At 35.8% G+C, this 19,364-nt stretch overlaps 1 protein-coding gene across 4 annotated transcripts in view; it reads right to left on the bottom strand.

Annotated features, from left to right (window-relative positions):
* Positions 1 to 19,364, bottom strand: part of IFT80 (intraflagellar transport 80) — a 49,224-nt gene that overhangs the window by 15,107 nt on the left and 14,753 nt on the right. For all 4 annotated transcript variants that reach the window (XM_071752791.1, XM_071752788.1, XM_071752787.1 and 1 more), the window contains 6 exons: positions 18,850 to 18,918; positions 13,142 to 13,251; positions 12,516 to 12,605; positions 11,405 to 11,542; positions 2,941 to 3,120; positions 239 to 357 (listed from right to left, as the gene is read on the bottom strand). In XM_071752791.1, coding sequence (XP_071608892.1) covers positions 239 to 357; positions 2,941 to 3,120; positions 11,405 to 11,542; positions 12,516 to 12,605; positions 13,142 to 13,251; positions 18,850 to 18,918 — 706 coding nt within the window. The remainder of the gene's footprint in view (positions 1 to 238; positions 358 to 2,940; positions 3,121 to 11,404; positions 11,543 to 12,515; positions 12,606 to 13,141; positions 13,252 to 18,849; positions 18,919 to 19,364) is intronic.

The raw sequence follows: 19,364 nt of genomic DNA, 5'->3' as shown, positions 1-19,364 counted from the left end.
CAGAGGAAAGAATTTTTTCCCAAAGCCAACTTTGAAACCATTTCCCCTTCTCCATGATCCTTGGTTCCATAAAATATTCCCACTAGTTAAACCCAACCCAACCCAAAGACCCGAAAACAACCAGAACACTAAAAAAACCAAACAAAAAAAGACCTCTTGTACTTTATATGAAATTTCTGCTATGGTTTTACAGCTGTTGGGTAAACAGAGGGAAGCTCCATGAGTTTGTGGGACTCACGAGAAGACATAACACTGGAGAGAAGTGGAAACAACCAAATGTCCATAATTCAAGGAGGCTTTGATCACCCTGTCACGGAATTCCAGCAGATCCACTGCATCATTGAGCACGTTGTGCACCTGAGCAAAGAGAAATTCTGTTGAATGAGACAGCAACAATCACTGGAATTCAACCTAAGGAGTGAAATAGCAGATTATTCCTTTTAATAAGTACCTGCTGGTAAACTGGCAGAATGTCTCTACCTGGGAACAGGCCCTGGTGAAGACTGAGAGGTTCTATAAACTCTGAATAAACAATTTTTATAATTATACATAATAATATATCAAGCTGGATGGAGTTCTTTAAAAGAAAGGAGTCATTAATGCATCCATAAGGGATAACACAATGTTATACAGAAGGCTGAAAAATCATCTGAGGTCAAGGATGGCTGAAAGCTCCCATATTCAGACTCAGTTGCTGATTATTTAAGCATTGGAAATATAGTACAATCTCATCCTAATCCCATCAAAACAACTCAGCAAGATCCAAGATTTGGATAAGGATCTGTTGTCTAGGTGCTGAATAATTCTAACATCTATTTTAATGCCAAAATGAGGAATTTAGGAGAGGGCCTGGGTGAGGGGGCTGTGCTTCTCCTGGGAAATTTGGCTCAAATGACTTCTTGCTCAAAGAAAGTCCCACTTTGCCTGGAATCACCAGAGATTTTAGGTAGAAATAGAAGATTTCTGATGATGGGGGTGGCTGTTTGTTTGTTTGGTTGGTTTTTTTAAGATGTCACCATTCTGAGGGTGGTAATGGTTCTCTCTGATTTTCTCCATTATGCAACCAATTGCAAAACAAGGACTGAACCCAGTTATTATGAAAGCCTAAAAACCATTTCCAAAGGCATATAAATTGCTTTATCTACCCCAATGATATCCACATAATTGACTTAGATATTGCAATACTGAGGAAAAAAAGAATGCACCTAAAACTTCTTTGTAAATTAATAATAAATAAATTAATAAAGCAGATAATAAAATAATAAAGCAGAAAAGCATATCACTGTAATAAAAAGATTTTAAAAATTAAAATAACAAGAGAACCACTGTAGCAAAAAGAAATACAAAATAATTAACAAACACAAAAGTGAAATAATCAAGTAAAAAATAAAAAAATCAGTCCTAAGGGTTAGTTATACTTCCCCAGTTGTTCACATATTCAAACACCCTGGAGATTATTCCCAGAGCCCATCTGTTGTCTGGGAATGAAAGAAGAAATGTGAAGTTTTACCTGCTAATGGGTCTTCTGTGTTCCCAGACACTGACTCATGTTATCCCACCCACTGGACCAAACTGTAAGACAGCATTTCTGTTGTTACAACTTTTCCCAATTACACAGGCAATGTTAAAAGAATCAAGAGGAAAAAAAAAAGACATTTAAGAGAGCTAATTAGGAATTTAGGAACCTGACTTCGATATTTAAAAGATTGGCTTGGTGTCCATTACCAAATGTGTAATTTGGAAAATCTGTAAGAATGGAAATCTTATATTATCCCACTGTTCAGAGAGTGAATGCTGTGAGTCAGTGTCTGGGAACACACAGGGCAAATTAGAAGGCAAAAATTCATATTTTTGCATTAATTCCCAGATATTTGGTAACCTAAAGGTGGATTCAGACCAAGATTTTTTTTTTTTTTTTTCCAAAAGGATCCTAAACTGAAGCTCCAGAAACCACATGCAGGGGCTCTGCTTCATTTCCAGCAGTGCAGAGACTTGGCAGCTCTCACTGAGGTCAATGCTTGTTGCTTGGTCCTCAGCTGGAAGGACCAGGCAGGTCCCTGATACCTGACAAATTTCTGTAGCTTTGGAAGAGCTGACTGTAAGCTGCAATTCCACATGGTGCAGAAAAGCATATTATGACTTTTTAGAGTTACAGTCAGCAAATAAATTCATCTGGAAATGCCTCAAGACAGCAACATTCATGACAGCCTCATTAACAGCAAGGACACAGTAAAGCTCCAACAACTCATGGATGCAGGGAAGGTGAAGAAGATTCCTCTATAATAACTCTTCCAATTTTTTTTTCTGGAGGATAAAGTATTTCTGAGTGATGTATTTCTACATCTGGTGGTATGAGTTGGTTTACATGGATCTAATAATCCAGTTTTTGCTGAGAACCACAGAATGGTGAGAGCTGGAAGAGACCTTCAAGATCATCAAGATCCAACCCCCCAGCATGGCCAGGGACACCTCCCACTAGACCAGGGCAGTTGAAAAAGTGACACTGAAATTTTTCCTCTACAACCAAATCCCTATTTTGACCTTCACCTGTTTTTAAAAGCTTTTCATTTTTACACCCTCAAAATAACATCTAGGAAATGAGTTTGTACTGACATCCCCAGCTCTAGGTGCAAACCAACCATTTGTAGCCAGATACCTTCTATACAACTATTAATTATTTACACCATTTGCTAACTCAGGCTGCTTTATAACCTTAAATGTTTTCAGTCATATATACACAGGAAAATAATTGGGATCATCATAGCTTCACAGCAGGGTTTGAGTTGGAAGAAACCTTCAACATCACCGAGTTCCAACCCCCCAGCGTGGCCAGAAACACTTCTATTTTGTTGAGGACTTCAAATTTCCCATTTTATATCCAAAAATCAAGCCTTAGAAAGCTAGTGATCAGAAAGCAGAACTCTAAACTCTGACAGTTACCTCCATGGTTCTCCTCTTAATCAAGGTTATTTCAAAGTTCTTCCACTCCCAGCGTTGCTCCACGACGTGGGCAAAAATGACATGTCCATTTCCACATGCTCCAGCTAGCTGAGTGCCATCAATAGACCAGGCAATATTAAATATGCTGCCAGTGTTTGGCTTCTCCAAAGCATAAGACCACTTTAGAGGGGAAAAAAAAAGAAAAAAAAAAAAAAAAATCTTAAAATTTTGGTGCGATTTTTGGATGTTTTCTTGTAGTGGATTTTCTCACATTTGTCATTTTTGAAGGAACTTCACTTTTTTGTTACAGCTTGGAAAAGCAGAGTAAAAACATTATGTGTCTTCAGTCAGATTGCTGAAAAAAAAGGGACTCAAGAAGGTAAACCAACAGGTACAGCAAAAAATAAACAATGTCACAATGCCTGAAGTGGAGTCAGTCAAAGGCAGCTCATTAACACATTACTGTAAAAAGCCTAGAATTTTCAGACCCAGACACTTGTTTTCTCTCTCTAATCTCATAAATACAGTTCATACAAATCCTCCCAAAGCTCCAAACAAGAGTGTCCCTGAAAGTGGATGACCTTTTTTTCTAGACTTTTAGGAAGCCATTAAACCAGGTTTTAAAATGAGAACCCCCCTCTGAATTGTGTGATAGAACATTCAGAAAAATCCCAACAACAACAACAAACCATTTAGCAATTGGAGAACTACCTGAATATTCAAATACATTTGAAATCTTAGGAATCCAATCAGTAAGAAAAAACCATGTGAAGTTAACTGTAGACACTGGATTCTCATTACTTTTGGATACATGATATTGTACAAAGGGGAGACAGCTGGAAGAAAATACTCACCTAATGCTTCTAACACATTTTAAATCCTGATTTCTTTTGCAGCACATGTAAAATGCAAGAAATCCTAAAGCCCTGCATACAAAGTCTTCACAAGAAATCACAAAAATGTCAGTAAAACCAAAGCAGCAGGCTTCAACCCTCAAGAGCAAGGAAACACAAGAGGATGAGACCCAACCTCCTGGTTGTGCAAATGATTTGCAGACAGAGGGTGTAAGATGGTGACCTCCCCACTTAAGGTTTTTTTTCCTCCCTCCTCACAGAAGGGGGAATTTCCAATTTCAAGCACTCAATTTTAAGGCTTCCCTGGCTCCTTGTTCACAGAGCCATTGGTCAGTGTCTACAGGAGATGGAGGTGGGGAAGGGAATTGCTGTTTTTGGAGAAAAGTCTCTGACCAACTCCTCTGCCTCAAGAGGATGAGTTCTGTGTGGAACACTCCAGAGAAACTAAGAGCATAATATTTAACTTTTATTATTTAATATTTATTTTTAATATTTTAACTTTTTTTTTTAATTTATTTAACCAACAGCCTTCTACAAATGAGCAAGTACCTAAGGTTGTAGGACAAATGATGGTAACAAGCACCTAGAGAATGCTCCCCATGTCCCTGTTTTTCACAGCTGGCCAGCTGTGGTCTGAAGAAGTCCTAATTCAATCCTGAATTTTGGGATCCTCCCAGGCAGAGGAGGCTGTTTCCAAGGGTATTTCCCTTCAGATCCACAATCTACCCATCACTTAGAATTAATAATACCAATTTTATCAGCTAAGAATCAGTTAAAGAATGTTGCTTGGGTGCTACTTTTTTTACTGCACCTCTGAGAGGATACTTCTCAAAAGTCCTTTTTTGGGTTTTTTTGAACCAGAAGTCTTTATTTGCATGCAGTTGAAATATTCAGTAAAATATTTCTAGCTTGCAGCCTAATTTAAAAAAAAAAATAAATATATATATATAAAGCAATTACAAAGTTTTATTTCCCAGTTATTTTTGAAAGCTCTCAGTGTAATTCAAACCACTCCAATGATTCATACTCCCTGCAGATGTCTGGGACATTTATCATGTACACAAAATGTTAGAATAAAAATCATTTAGCTCTCCATTTGTAAGATGAGAACAATTTCTGAAAACCCAAAGAGCTGTTATGTCTTTCTTAGATAAACTGAGCTTAAAAAAAAAAAAAAAAGGGTATCAATCTGACTGTATGAACACTGTTCCAGCATCAGATGCAATATTATACTTTGGCTGAGCAGCTTTTTCTGGGTCATTTTTTCATCTGATGCAACAAACTCTCTCAAGGACAAACCCAGTAGTTTGTAAAGTTTCATTCCATCCAATAAATGCATAAAAGCAATAACTCAAACTTCCCTTTTCTGACTGCACAAAGGAAAGGGTGAAGCACTACAGCCCCTGAATGCTGACTTCCATAAATGTAAAGCAAAGGCTCTTGATGTTGGTGAAATTATTTCAGTGAGAACTCTGAGCCCCAGGGAGGACAATCTCCCATCTACAATATTCCTGCTTTAAGACTCACAGGAAAAATCTAAATTAATTACTGTTTCAAGCCTGAAGGCAAATATAAATTAAGGCTGTTTCTCCATGCAGTACCACAGCAGGAAGGTTTTGAAAAATACAAAAAACATAGTGAAGATAGACTGGTTTTTTTGTATTTTAAATTTTAAGAGTACAAGTGATGTCAGTCCCAGGGACACTTGGCTGCTCTCCTGTTCTCTTTAGCAGCATGGGGAGTTCTGAGCTGCTGACATCAGCTGAACTCCAGCTGACACTGCTGACCCTCCCCATGATGTCAGCATCTACCCAGGACACCTAAGCCACTGACTTTAATAGTACTCTTTGCACATTTTCTTTTCATCAATCAAAGGCAAAATAATTGGCAATCTCCTCCTCAAGCCATTCCAGGAATGAGAGAGCAGAATGAACTAACAGCATATAAACCATAGTGTGCTAGAACCAGCCTTCCACCCTGAAAGTTTCAGCTCCTCTGAAAATGAAGATTTGATTTGATTTTATTTTACTTTATTTTACTTTATTTTATTTTACTTTGTTTTACTTTATTTTATTTTACTTTGTTTTACTTTATTTTATTTTATTTTACTTTATTTTACTTTATTTTATTTTATTTTACTTTACTTTATTTTATTTTACTTTATTTTATTTTACTTTATTTTATTTTACTTTATTTTATTTTACTTTATTTTATTTTACCTTATTTTATTTTACTTTATTTTATTTTACTTTATTTTATTTTACTTTATTTTATTTTACCTTATTTTATTTTACCTTATTTTATTTTACCTTATTTTATTTTACTTTATTTTATTTTACCTTATTTTATTTTACCTTATTTTATTTTACTTTATTTTATTTTACCTTATTTTATTTTACCTTATTTTATTTTACCTTATTTTACTTTTCTTTATTTTATTTTACTTTTTTATTTTACCTTATTTTATTTTATTTTACCTTATTTTATTTTACCTTATTTTATTTTACCTTATTTTACTTTACTTTATTTTATTTTACTTTATTTTATTTTACTTTATTTTATTTTACTTTATTTTATTTTACTTTATTTTATTTTACTTTATTTTATTTTACTTTATTTTATTTTACTTTATTTTACCTTATTTTATTTTACCTTATTTTATTTTACCTTATTTTATTTTACCTTATTTTATTTCACTTTATTTTATTTCACTTTATTTTATTTCACTTTATTTTAACTTTCTATTTTATTTTTCTACTTAATATTTATTTTCTATCTTACTTTCTATCTTACTTTCTATCATCTTACTTTCTATCTTACTTTCTATCTTACTTTCTATCCTACTTTCTATCCTACTTTACAATTTCTATTTTATTTTCCATTTTATTTCAAATGAAAGCTCAGTTTTCCTCTTGCCCCACAGGGCATTCCTCCTTGCTGCAGAGGCAGCTGACATCTGAAAACACACTTGAGCCTGAATGTCTCTTAAAAGCTGGCAATCAGCTCTCACTCCTCTGAGTGATGAGCTGACACTTAAGTGCAAACTGCCCAGAAGGAATGGAAGGCAAATTGGATCTTACAAGATTATAAAAAAATCCATTATAAATTCATATTCAGGTGCATTAACCACACCTGAATATGCACACACACATAGGATTAGCTCATGGAAAATATTTATATATGTATATGTGGGCCCCTCCATTTTTTCAGTAGAAAAAATGATATTTTATAAAAAATGATATTTACCTGAGGAGGAGAAACCACCTGTGCCATGATTCCTGAAATCCAGAACTATGAAGGATTCCTGTTGCCACCTTCAATATTTGTTGGACTTGACCCCAGTAATTAATGTGAATTAACAAGAAGTAAGCCATGACCTCCAGGTGAGGCATTAAGCCAAGCAGAGGATATCTTAAAATTCTCCTGAAATCAAGCACATTCTCAAAATGAGACCCAAGGACTAAAAACACAGGATGACAAACTGTGTCCCATGGAAATTCCTAACCTCAGAAAATGAAACACTGATGTAGTTCTTTAAAAAAACTTAATTCCATAGATGATGCACACATTTTCCTTTTCTTCCAGAAGTTACATGAGCCAATTCTAATAAATTAAAACTCTGTCAGCTTGGAAAGAATTGGTCAACATAACTTCATGGACAACCTATCTAATATTTCTTTTATTCTATATTTATTTATTTATTTCTATTTATTTATCTCTATTTATTTCTAATTTATTTCTATTTATTTCTATTTATTTATCTCTATTTTATTTATCTCTATTTATTTCTTTTATTCTATATATTTCTAATATTTCTTTTGCTGACCTACAAAGAATTCAGGATCATGGCTGTTAATAAAGGTAAATGAAGTAAGAGGCAGCACAGAAAAACACCCTGATTTTTGTTACCCTGCCAAATGCATATTTCTGTGAAACAAGACTAAAAAATAAATGTAATGGGATCAAAGCTCATTGTAACACCATAGAAAACAGATCTGCTTGGATTTTCTTGGTGCTAAACTATCACTCTAGGACAAGTCAGCACTATCAGAATAATATGAAAATATCTGGACTGTATACATTAATTTCCTCTTTTTTATTTCTCTAATTTTTTATATTAATTTTAAGGGTAAGTTGTGTTAATTTTACAATAGTCACAAAATATTAAAATAATGGCTTTAATGCTGAACACTTAAACATTATCACCTAAATTATTTTCAAACTTCTCTCTTCATACCTCCTATAATTTGAACATTCTAAGTTTGAACATTCTTAGATGGTTTGGGCTTTTTTCCTCATTTGTGGATAGTTTAAAAAATTAAAAAAAAAGGACAAACACTGCCAACTATGAAACATATGACCAGCCCTGGGCATCAGATGAACATAACCAACTTTTATTAAGTTCAAGTCTGCATCTTCTTGAGAAAAAGCTGAATAGAAACACATTATTAAATTATTAAAGAAGTAAAAAAGTATCAATATACTTTTTAGCTACAGCATGGTACTCACACTTGCATTAAATAAGGTGGCAGGTGAGGAGGTTGCACTTGCAGAATGTTTTCCTTTATTTTCTCTAGATATCAGGCAACATTCCCTAAATTTTATTAGGTTTTCCAAATATTTACTATAGAAATTGTAGCAAAATTTAGACAATTCATGGAGCAAGCCAGGAAACCATTAAAAACCACATGGAACAGAATCAGTCAAATATGCAAACTACAAGTCTAGCAAAATGGCCACAGTTTATGCTGCCATAAAAGAGAAAGTTTTTAAAATGTTCCTAATCATGAAAGCCATGAACATAAATCCAGATTTACAGAGAACTGCTTTCATGAAGAGTATTTGCTAAGCATGGTGATAAAAGTAAATCAAAAGGCAAGTTTAGCAGCCAAATAAACATCAATTTATTTATGAAAACAGATTAAACAGCCCCAGAAGAAATGTTCAGCAAGGAGAGCACAATCAGGTTGGCAAATGACAACCACCAGAAATCAGATCTCATTAATCCTATAATGGGTAAATAATTAATCAATGGAAGAAAATGTGGAAGGCCTCTCCCAAACAAATGCATAAATAAATTCAGCATTATTAAAATATCCATTTCACCTCCACCTTTGCTAACTTTTGTTGGCAAAAAGTGCAAATCTTTGTTGTGTTTCAAATCTTTGAAAAAGATTAATTTGACCACACTGCTTCACTTTAAAGCTTTTTCTCAGTTCTCCCTCTACCTCTCCAAGGCACTGGGAAAGCAACCTGCCTTTGGAGCAGATGGGCATGGTCCTTATGTGGGAGTGGAGTGGGGAAGGAGGAAATCAGTGAATTTCAGTCATTCTTACCATCTCTTACTGTGTAAATATTTTGGCCTGATCAGAAGAGTCAAGGGAAGCGTGCAGAGGCACAGGAAATAGCTTACATAAATCAGCTTTTTAAGCACTGTCCTCCATCCAAGTGATGAGCTTCTGAAAAGCTGTGAACACCAGGAAGGCTGAAACCTGTCCATGACATTTCAACAGAGACTTTAAAATTAATCTGGGTGCTCTCTGTGGGATTAATGATCACAGAGAGGAAAGCAGACAACAAATTTCCACCTTAAATATATTTTGTTTGGTGTTCTGTAGGACAGACCTCAGAATTTCTTTCAGGTGCAAGATGTTAGCAGAGCACAAGTGATAAGAAAAGGAAGGAACACAACTTCCCAAAGTTACCATTAGTTTTGGAGGTTTTTTTTTTAATACAGAGCTGCTGGAACAAAGTACCTCACTAGAAAGAAAAGGAGAAAAGCACATCCACCAACAGAATTGAATTTAATTATGTCCCCAAACTGAACACATATGCTAGAGAAGAGTTAATGATATATATATAGCCTGATGGCTCCCTGAGGAGTAATTTGCCAATACAGCTCCATTACATCAGACATAATAAAAATGTCTGTGTTGACCAGTAAAAGCCAGGTCTGGTTCTCTTCAAACTCTATCACTCTGGTGATATGTGAATCATTCTTCCTCTCCCCTCACTACCAGCAAAGCTAGTTCTTCAGTAACTATTTACACTTCATGTCAGGAAAGAAACTTGCCTGAAAAAATCATGACTTTTGAAGATAATAAATTATCATTTATTATCTAAGAAGACAAAAGCATCTGGCACCAGCTACTGTGTCTTTGTTTCTTTAAGAGTTAAGTAATAAAACAGGTAAAAGAGCCCTTAATGTTCTGAAAAAAAATAAACCTATCTGCATTAAAATTTCAAACCAAGTCCACAAGCCTGTTCTGGTCAATATTAAAAGCTGATTTAAAAAAAATGACTGGTTTCCAGCTACTAGGAGTTGGAACCATACTTAAAGTAATTAATATTATGCAAGAAAACCAGTAAGGCTCTGGGGATTAGAAACAAAAGCTATATGCTGCAAAACCAGCATCCATGACAGCAGAAAAAGAAATGTAGGGTTTTTCTTCCCTATATATGTAGGGTTTTTCTTCCCTTTCACTATAGAAAGTGAACTATGAACTCAAAGATCTTATCCTGCATGCCTCTTCTCATCATTTTCAAAGGCTCATCTCCACAAAGGTAAAAACAAAGTCCAAGTTCATAGGGAGGAGAACCATGAAGATGCCAAAACCACCACAGCAAAGGCTGTTTCCCCAGTCAGAGCAAAAAAACCAACAAAAAAGAGGTAAGGAATGGGACAATCAAATGTCCTAAACCAGCAGGGTTTGGTGCAATGTGAGTCTGAACAAAAAGGTGCAGAACCCCAGGAAATCCCCAGAGAAAAATCAGGTCAGTGAGTGCCCTGGGCTTACACCACCAATGAAGGGAGATGAAACTGCATTAAAGAAGTTTTAATTAGAGACCAAGGTGGAAAAAAAAAATAATCCCTAGGTCAACATCAACAAACTGGGAGTAAAGCCTCAGGTTAAAAAATAAATAAATAATTAAAAAAGGAGAAACAATGGTATTTAGGAGAGTTTGCTCTCTCACAAGAGGGAGGAAGTAATAGGGATGCTCCAATGAGAGGACTGAAGTGTGTCTTGAGCTGGAAAAACTGTGTTCTGTCTCTCCATCAGAAGCATAAATGTTCTCTTAGTTCCTCATCTGCTGCTGCTTGAGGTGTATCACTTCTGATGCCTGACAATCCCATTCTGTGATCTCCTCCTGACATGTGCTTGTCATCTCCTTTTAAGAAAAAAAGCTAAATAATAAAAGGGCAGGACATTGTTCTTCTACCTCCTTTTTTAAGGGAGGTTATTGTTACACACTCCTTGCTTTTTATGATTAATAACTGTCCTGCATGATTGCCTGCCAAGAACTGCTTGCAAACTCTTGATGTTTTTAAGGGGCCAAGATAAAAAAATGCACAAAGAAAAATTAATATCCTAAAAGGCAAAATATTAATAAAAAAATCACCCAACCTCAAAGATATTTAAAAATGCAGCTGAGAAGCTCTAAAAGGCAATATCTCAGCCAGCTGCACCCAGCAGAAAGGTGCTGGAGGTCATGACTGGTTTTCCTAATAAAAATACCCACCTGTACATGTATATCCTCAGGAATATTTAATGTATATACCAATAAATCTGTATAATTCCACACCAGCAGTCCTCAGAGCTGTTACTCACCCCAGTTTTATCACAGAGACGTAAAGTGTGGAAAGATCCCACAGCAAAGAATTCTCCATCCCCAGCCCAGGCAACAGATGTTATGGGATATTCATGGGGCTGGGAGCTGTACAGCAGGCGTCCATAACTGTCCCAAACCTTCAAAAAAATTAAATATATATCAGTATGTAGATAGTTTGGGGGTAGCTTTATCTGATCTGATCTTGTATGATGCAGAAATACACTCTACAAGTGCCTTTTGTTCTCTCTAGAAAAATCACACCTATTACAGTTATCACTAAAAGCTGTTCCTAATCACTATTGGTTTGCCAAAGCTATGGCAAATGTTATATTATTCTGTATTAAATATTTTGTCCTGAATTTTGTTTTCTGCAAGTCTGTAAAACCACCAGAGGCTTTATTCTACTTGCACTCAGTGCCCAACCATGTGAAGCAGCTCTGCAAACTTCCAGACCAAAGAGATTTTCTCACTTATTGAAGCCAACAGAATACCAGTTCACAGGGTGAAGTCCTTTGTTTTTAATATATATATTATATATTATATGTATATTATATTTATATATATATTTTAAGATATATGTATTTAATTTCTTAATTGTGTAGGGTTTTATCACAGCCACTTAGAGAACAAAACCAACATATGACACAATTAAAGATAAGTTAGTAGTTAAAGGAAGAAACATACTATGTGCTTTTTTTTTCTTTGTAGAATTTTCTAATAATAAAAATTCTCACTAATGCTCCTGTAACAGAAAATAATACCTTTAACTCCTCTAATGTTGCATGTAATTATCTTTTTAAGTATATGTCCTAGTTTATGCTATTTCAAGTAATCCTTTTTATATTCCTATATATTTTCCATTCAAAGCTTGCTTTACTCACATTTTATCCATATTTATTCTGTCCTATTCTAAAAATATATTCTAATTTAATGCTACTAGACAAAGGAAGATGTATTTACAAATAACACAGATCAGGGTAAGAGATTTTTCATTGAAAACTGAAAGAATCTCCTTTAAATTTGAGCTTCTAAGTATTATCAAAATTAGAAAACATTAGAGTGTCTAATATCTTTTTTATAGTTTCCCTTAAAAAGTGAACCAGTACTCACCTTATATTTACAGTCTTCACCTGCAGAAAGAATAAGATTATTAACTGAGTTCCAGTCAGTTTTTAAAATTAGTCCATCATGAGCTTTCCACTGAAACAGAAAAAAAATTCATCAAATATGGATGAAACAAGTCTGGCAACTTCTTTTTTTAAATATTTATTCATTCATCTTTTATTAGCAGTGCTACACTCAGTGTAGATGAGGGTTTCCAACAGTAAAATGCACAGCTGCCATCTCTTCTGAATAAAACCATAACAATCTGCACTAAAAGCATGTTCTATGTTCTCATCTTTTGCCTCTCTATCTTTCTGCCTTTTTGTAACAAATCCAAAGGAAAAAGCCTTGTTTATCTTTCCACTTTTTCTTTATTTACCAAAATATTCTTTATTTATTTATTTACCTAAATATTCTTTACTTACCTAATCACATACCTAAAGAATATCCACAACAGAAATTGTCCTTTTTTTTTTTTTTTTTTAAAGAAATGAACAATTCTCAAAAAACATAAAAAGTGGGGGAAATGAGTGTTACATGGGAAATTTTAGCTCAATCATTTTATGTCTTGCAAAACTCCAGATAACTGGAAAAGGTGGAAGTGTGAGAAAACTTTGATGTATTCATGATACCTGCAGAACTTTGGCATTTGGCTGAAGAGGTTTAATAGTCAGATGCTTCCCTGAAGTGTAGAGAACTTTTTCAGAATCAGGTCCCCATGCTACTGAGTACACTGGTGTTCCTGGGGACAGAAAAAGAGAACAAAAACATTTCTTATGGTTTACCTGCTCAAAATTATGGAGAAACTGCTGCAGCCATTTCAAACTGGTTGCTGAAAACCACACATCACAAGTTCAGGAGTGGGAGAAAGCCAAACCAATTGTCCTCCACTCTTGCCTGACTGCACTTAGAGCTGTGATTATGGGTTCACATCATGGTTTAGATGGGCAGAGGAACAGCAGCAACAGAAATAATGAATTGATTGCTTGTCCAATACCATGTGTTGGTTACTGAAAACCTGTGTGACTTCACTACTGCTACAGAAACCTCCTTATCTCATATTGTACCTATCAACTTCTTCAAATCATAACTCAACTTTTCAGTTTTGCCTGGTCCCAGAAAACTCTGACTGCATTTAGCACTTGCTTCTTCATTTCATGCTCTCTCTAAAACCACCTCTGGAAGAATGGAAACCACCAAATTTCTTCTTCTATTATTTCTTCTTCAGTCAAATCATCTTCATAACTAGAAAGTCTTGTCTCTCCAACTTCACTGCACCTTATGAATCTCCCAATTGTTTTTCTTTCTCCACTCATGAAATAAAAATATGACCAATTTATTCCAAGATATAGTTAGCAAAAAAAAGAGGAGATTGTCCACCCCACTTTTGGGTCATCTTTCATCTTTAAGGTGTTTCTCTCTCACCTTGATGTACTGATCCCCTGGCTCATGGTTAACTGGGATGCTGCAAAGATTTCTATTGCCATTCCATTTGTCCCATTTTCTGTTCTATCAAACAAAACCTTTCAGAGTTACTTATAAGGTCTATCTGCCTTGTGGTACCTTTCATTTAGTATAAAAAGTGTTAAATTCACAGTTGATCAGTCCAAAAAGTCAACCCCCAAAGCCTGTCAAATCTTCAGATCTCCTCTCTTGCCAACTCTTTAGTTTGTGGACACTTCCTATATAAATACCTACAAAAGCATTTCATGTTATCTGGAAAACCCCCCAGACTTATTTGCCAAGATACCTACAAGACAATTAAATCCAATGCTGAGCCCACTGAGCAATGTCTCATTTAAAACCAACAAATATTTCTATTAAAAGTAAGCCCAGGAAGTCAGGCAGATGATCCACCACACCACCTCCTATCTTTTTGATTCTGTTTTTAACATTGCCTCTCTCTCAAACCTCATTATCTCTTGCCATTTACCATGCTATTGATTTGCAAAACTTTTTAATACTGAGGAGCTTTACACAATTCCAGAAAACAAACTATTTTATTTTACATTTAATCTTGTGTACTCTGATGCCATTTTTTTGACAGCTGTCACTGCAAAGATAGAGAAAATAAACAGGACAACAGTCATGCTAATATTTAGCAACAGAAATTAGAAAATAGCTCTTTACAACTACAGTGGGGAGACTGGACACAAATATGAGTAAAAAAAACCAAACCTCTGTATTGCACTTCAATTATTCTTTGTAGGATGTTTAGGCTCCATAGTTAAACCTCTAACAAAAACCCAACATCCCTTACAGAACAAGTGACAAGGAAAACTAGAAAAGTGGGCCACAGACTTCATGGATTTTTCCCAATTCATTGAAAACCTTTTTTTTTTTTTTTGCAGTTTGAAAACTCCACAGTGAGTTTTGATGAGTTTAGTTTAGATGTATCTACAATGAAGCTGATTGTTCCATTTTAAAACCATGTTACATGGCAGTTTTCAAATGACTTTTTTTTGAAAACAGAAGAAAGTAAAAAATTACATGGAAAAAGCATCCAGGAAAAAAAAAAAAAAATCAGACTTGCCAACTATGCAAATATTTTCCATAGTACTTGACAGGATTAGTCTCTCCTGAAGAAGAAGAATCAAAGGATCGTGCTACTCTATTCCTTGCAAATAGAACTAGGGAAATGAAGTCAGGAGTAAACTTCTGTTCCAGCAAAAGCCTTGTATGCAACTAAAACAAAGAAAATGAAGTCAAGAGTAAGATTCTGTCCCAGCAAAAACCCTGTAGCAAAGTACAGCAAGTTTCAGCACAGCCTCAGGGTTACAGGTCGGCCCCCATAAAACTGCAAAGGGGGAGACTGTTCAACAAGTCCCTGTCAAACCATTCTTTTTACTTTCTGTAAAAACTTGCTTCCTTATCTCCTGAGATGGGAAAGAAAGGCTTATCTCAGCCTGGTTTTCTCCAACAGGTTTAATAGGGCAGAAATGAGGCCTTTGAGGACAGGATTCAGTGGTCTAAACACCAGCTCGGCAGCGATGCGATGAGTCCAGGGTGCTCTGAGATACCCCTGGGGACCTTACAGACACAGCCTGGGACCTGGAGGAGATCATCTCCTTCTGGAATGAGTGTGGAGGTCAGGCAGAACATCCCAAAAAAACCCCAAGGGCACTAGGGACACACTTCCATTAACCCAACAAGATCTGTACCCCAAAAAGTTCTGCCTGAGAAATAAGAAAGCTCGGAAAGAGCAATTGCTACAACCCAAATGTTGGCATTTGGCAAGTTCAGGTTTAGAAGAAGAAAAAAAAAGAAAAATTCTCCTTAATATAGATTGGATAGTAGGAAAAATTTCCTCAGAGTGGCCAGGTACTGGAACAGGCTGCCCAGGGCAGTGGTGGACTCACCATCCCTGGAGGTGTTCAGAAAACGTGGAGGTGGCACTTCAGGACATGGTTCCCTTGGCATGGTGATGGTTGGACTTGATGCTCTAAGGGGTCTTTTCCAACCTTAATGGTTCTGTGATTCTATGATAAATTCTCAGAAATACTTCTTAAGGAATCATGCATAATTCAGGTGATCACCAAGTATCACATTGCTCAAATGAATTAAAACTGAGCAAATAAATAATTTTTTGAACGTGCTTCCCTTATGGCAATTAAAAAAAACACAACTGAAGGCTTAAGAAATGCTCTCACGAGGTGAAATTTTCAAAGACACTTAAGTTCCCTCTCAAAAATGAGCCAGGAATATCTTTTTATGGGAATATTTGTATGAGATTTGGATATTAAACTGCTCAGCTGTCCTAACATCTTACTACTTCAGCCTTCTAATTTTCTCTCTGAATAAACCACTGATTTTATGATGGCCACTAAATTGGATTTGAGATCCCAAATACCCAACCACTAAACTGAGAGCTGCTGTCATGGCTCCTGAATCTTTTTGCACTTCACCTCTTTTCTTTTCAGAAGGCATTTCTTTTCTGCTCCTTAAAAACCCAAGAATGATGCAATTTTTCTTTAAACTCGTCAGCCATTACAGAAGACAACTCACAGAAACATACAACATATATTAAGTAAATCTGGCACCAGCTCTTTTCCAACTGGCAGCAATTTATGTTGAAAATGACATAAATTCTGTCACCAGCTGTAGAGAAATTCTAAATAAACTAATTTTTGTCCCGCTCTAATGCTGATTTAACAATCAGAAGACTTTTATATTTAAACCAAATGTTTAACTTTTTTTATGATGGCTGACTACTTAACCACAATTTCCAGGGCTTAACAGCAGGAGCTGAGTTAACTCATTTCCTTCTGCACTTAACAAGAACTTGGTTGGGAAAAGACTGCCAGCAGCACATTGCATGGCTGTGGGAAGGGAAATCCAGCAGAAGAGACAAACTGCAGTGAATTCTGCACTGGTGCTGAGCAGTTGCAGGGAAAAAAAAAAAACAAAAAATCCTCTCTGAGACAAGGAGAAAGGCAGCAAAGGTGAAGGGAGGGATCTGCAGAGGGAATTCAGCATTCCAGGGTGGGCTTTCCACATCTCAGCTGTTAATGCCCAGTGAATCATCCCTGTGGGCAATGCAGAGAGCAAAGAAAGAGCCAGGGGTGAGTGCAGGGGTGACAGAGCTGCCACTGCCACTTCCAGCAGCTGCTTCAGCAGTTACACCACCAAATCTGGGTGAGACTTCTTCCTTTCAGGCAACAGAACCATTAATTCAAATAATTTGATGTCACTCTGTGACAGCACAAAAACCAGGAGCTGCACTTGGAACACGACTGTCCCTTAAGTTCCACTTCACATCCCATGTGTTTAATTAAACTTACATTGCAATTATTGTGATTTTACTTCCATTAGCCACAAAAAAAAATTAACCTGTACTCCAGTTATTCATATTACTCATGCTTAGACAGAATATTGGCCACTGGAAGCCCAGCAGAAAGTCACAGGGCCAAAAGACCAGTACTCAGGAAGATGTGGTCTTGGGAGGACCAGATGATAAATTCAATTTGAAAGAAAGGTGGGGAAAATCACCCAAAGAAGTAGAAATCCATCTGAGGTCAACTGGTAGAATGTGGGGCAGAGAAACAACAGGTCTGAGGGTAATGAGATTTAAATCATAATTAAATGTCATATTCTGTGATAACAGGAGGCTACACTGAGGCTCAAAAAGGACATGGAGAGAGCAATGAAGCAGCAGTGAGAATGTGCTCTTCAAATTATTCTTTTCAAAAATTACACTTCAGTTGGCTCATCTTTTTGCACTGCAAGCATGAAAAAAAACATGACATCTAAATATGAACTTCCTTAACAGAATTGAAACACATTTTACATTCACTCCTGTGGTTAAAATGCCTTCAACGGGTTGCAAAAAATGAGATAATTTGTTTTAGAAAGAGATAAGGGTCTGACATTTAACCCAACCCCAGGTGCATGTGGTTTCTTAAAAAAATGTCAAAAGGTCACATGATCTCAATGTATGAAGCCTGAAAAACAAAATCTAACACAGCATCTTCACCAAAACAGTCCAAAAAATGTTATTATTATTAAAAATTAGCATGTTACAAGCATCATTTGTATAAATATGTTTTTGCAGCTTACACTGTTGCACTTCACAATGATGTGGTTTTAAATGGACTTAAAAAAAAAACTACTGGAATGCTCTAGTGTGCAAAAAACTGCAGTTAGAAAGGGAAGATCAAGGTTAGGTCTCCACAGCCCCACTTCAACAAAGAACTTCAGCACAGGGATCACTTCTCCTCAGTGTTTGCAAACCCTGAATTAGTTCCTGGGTTAAACAGATCAACCAAGGCTTGCTGAGAATTTAAAAGTTCAGAGGAACTAACCTGCATCCCTCAAGCATTCCTGCAATGCTTTTTTTTTTTTCAGTTTCATCATGAGTCTGTGGCTTTATATTAAAAACTGGATTTTTAAAAAAATTTCAATTCTTTAGCCTCTCCAGAATCCTTAGAATACACTGTTTGGATGTGGTGAGGAATTCCCATGCTGCCCATAAATGTCATGCAGTCTTTCAAAAATAAATTAAAGAAAAAAAAAATAAAATTGAAAAGGCAATTTTGACTTTTTCTTTGGAGAAGTTCCTGAGGTCCATCTGTCTTTAAAAAATATAAAGTATTGCTTTAGAACACTGCAATAAAACTTTGAATTTGAAGATTTCTTTATTTTGAAGATAATTAATTAAGCATCCAGTCCCCCCTATATTCAACATTGATTTATCTTTAAGTTTAGTTACATCAGGGCCTGTTTAGTTACATCAGGGCCTTAAGTTCCTTAAGCAAACAGATTTAGGGTCTGTTATTTTAAAATATTTCAGAATACCTCAAATTTAAAAGTTTTATTAGACCTCTTAAGAAAATGAGCTTACCTTGCTGAGCTAAAGTGGATCTCAGCATTCCAGTTTTGGACCAGATTTTCACTTGGCCATCTTCACCAGCTGTAAAGTAGTTATCACAGAAATAATCAAATTAAAGGCAACAGATGGGCTAACAAAGACAGCACCTGTATTTATCTAGGAAACACCAGAGTTAAAATAAGTCCAGATCTTATTAGAGGTAACTATGATTTATGTGCTCTTCCTACCATGCAAACAGACAGTATATGAAAAAAAAAAAAATATTTAAGCTGCTATTCTGCTCTTATCAGCAAGTCTCTTCCTCTCCTGAAAATCCCTGTAGTCTTCTTATCTGAAGCTGCCCCTGGGAAGAGAACATCCATCACTATTTAAGTATCCCAAGTTCTGGATTTTCAGTTCAGCAGTGCTGGTACTTCTCATCTCTTTACAGTTCAGCAGCCCAGAGACTGATTAAATGAGCCCCTGAGGAATTCCAAGAGACCAGGAGCAGATTTTATGTATTAAGCTGGAGGCTTCACAGTTGATAA

This window comes from Heliangelus exortis, chromosome 9 (assembly GCF_036169615.1).
Source record: "Heliangelus exortis chromosome 9, bHelExo1.hap1, whole genome shotgun sequence".
Classification (NCBI taxonomy): Eukaryota; Metazoa; Chordata; class Aves; order Apodiformes; family Trochilidae; genus Heliangelus; species Heliangelus exortis.
Note: the sequence above shows the minus strand (reverse complement) of the source record. Positions and strands in the feature narration are given on the sequence as shown.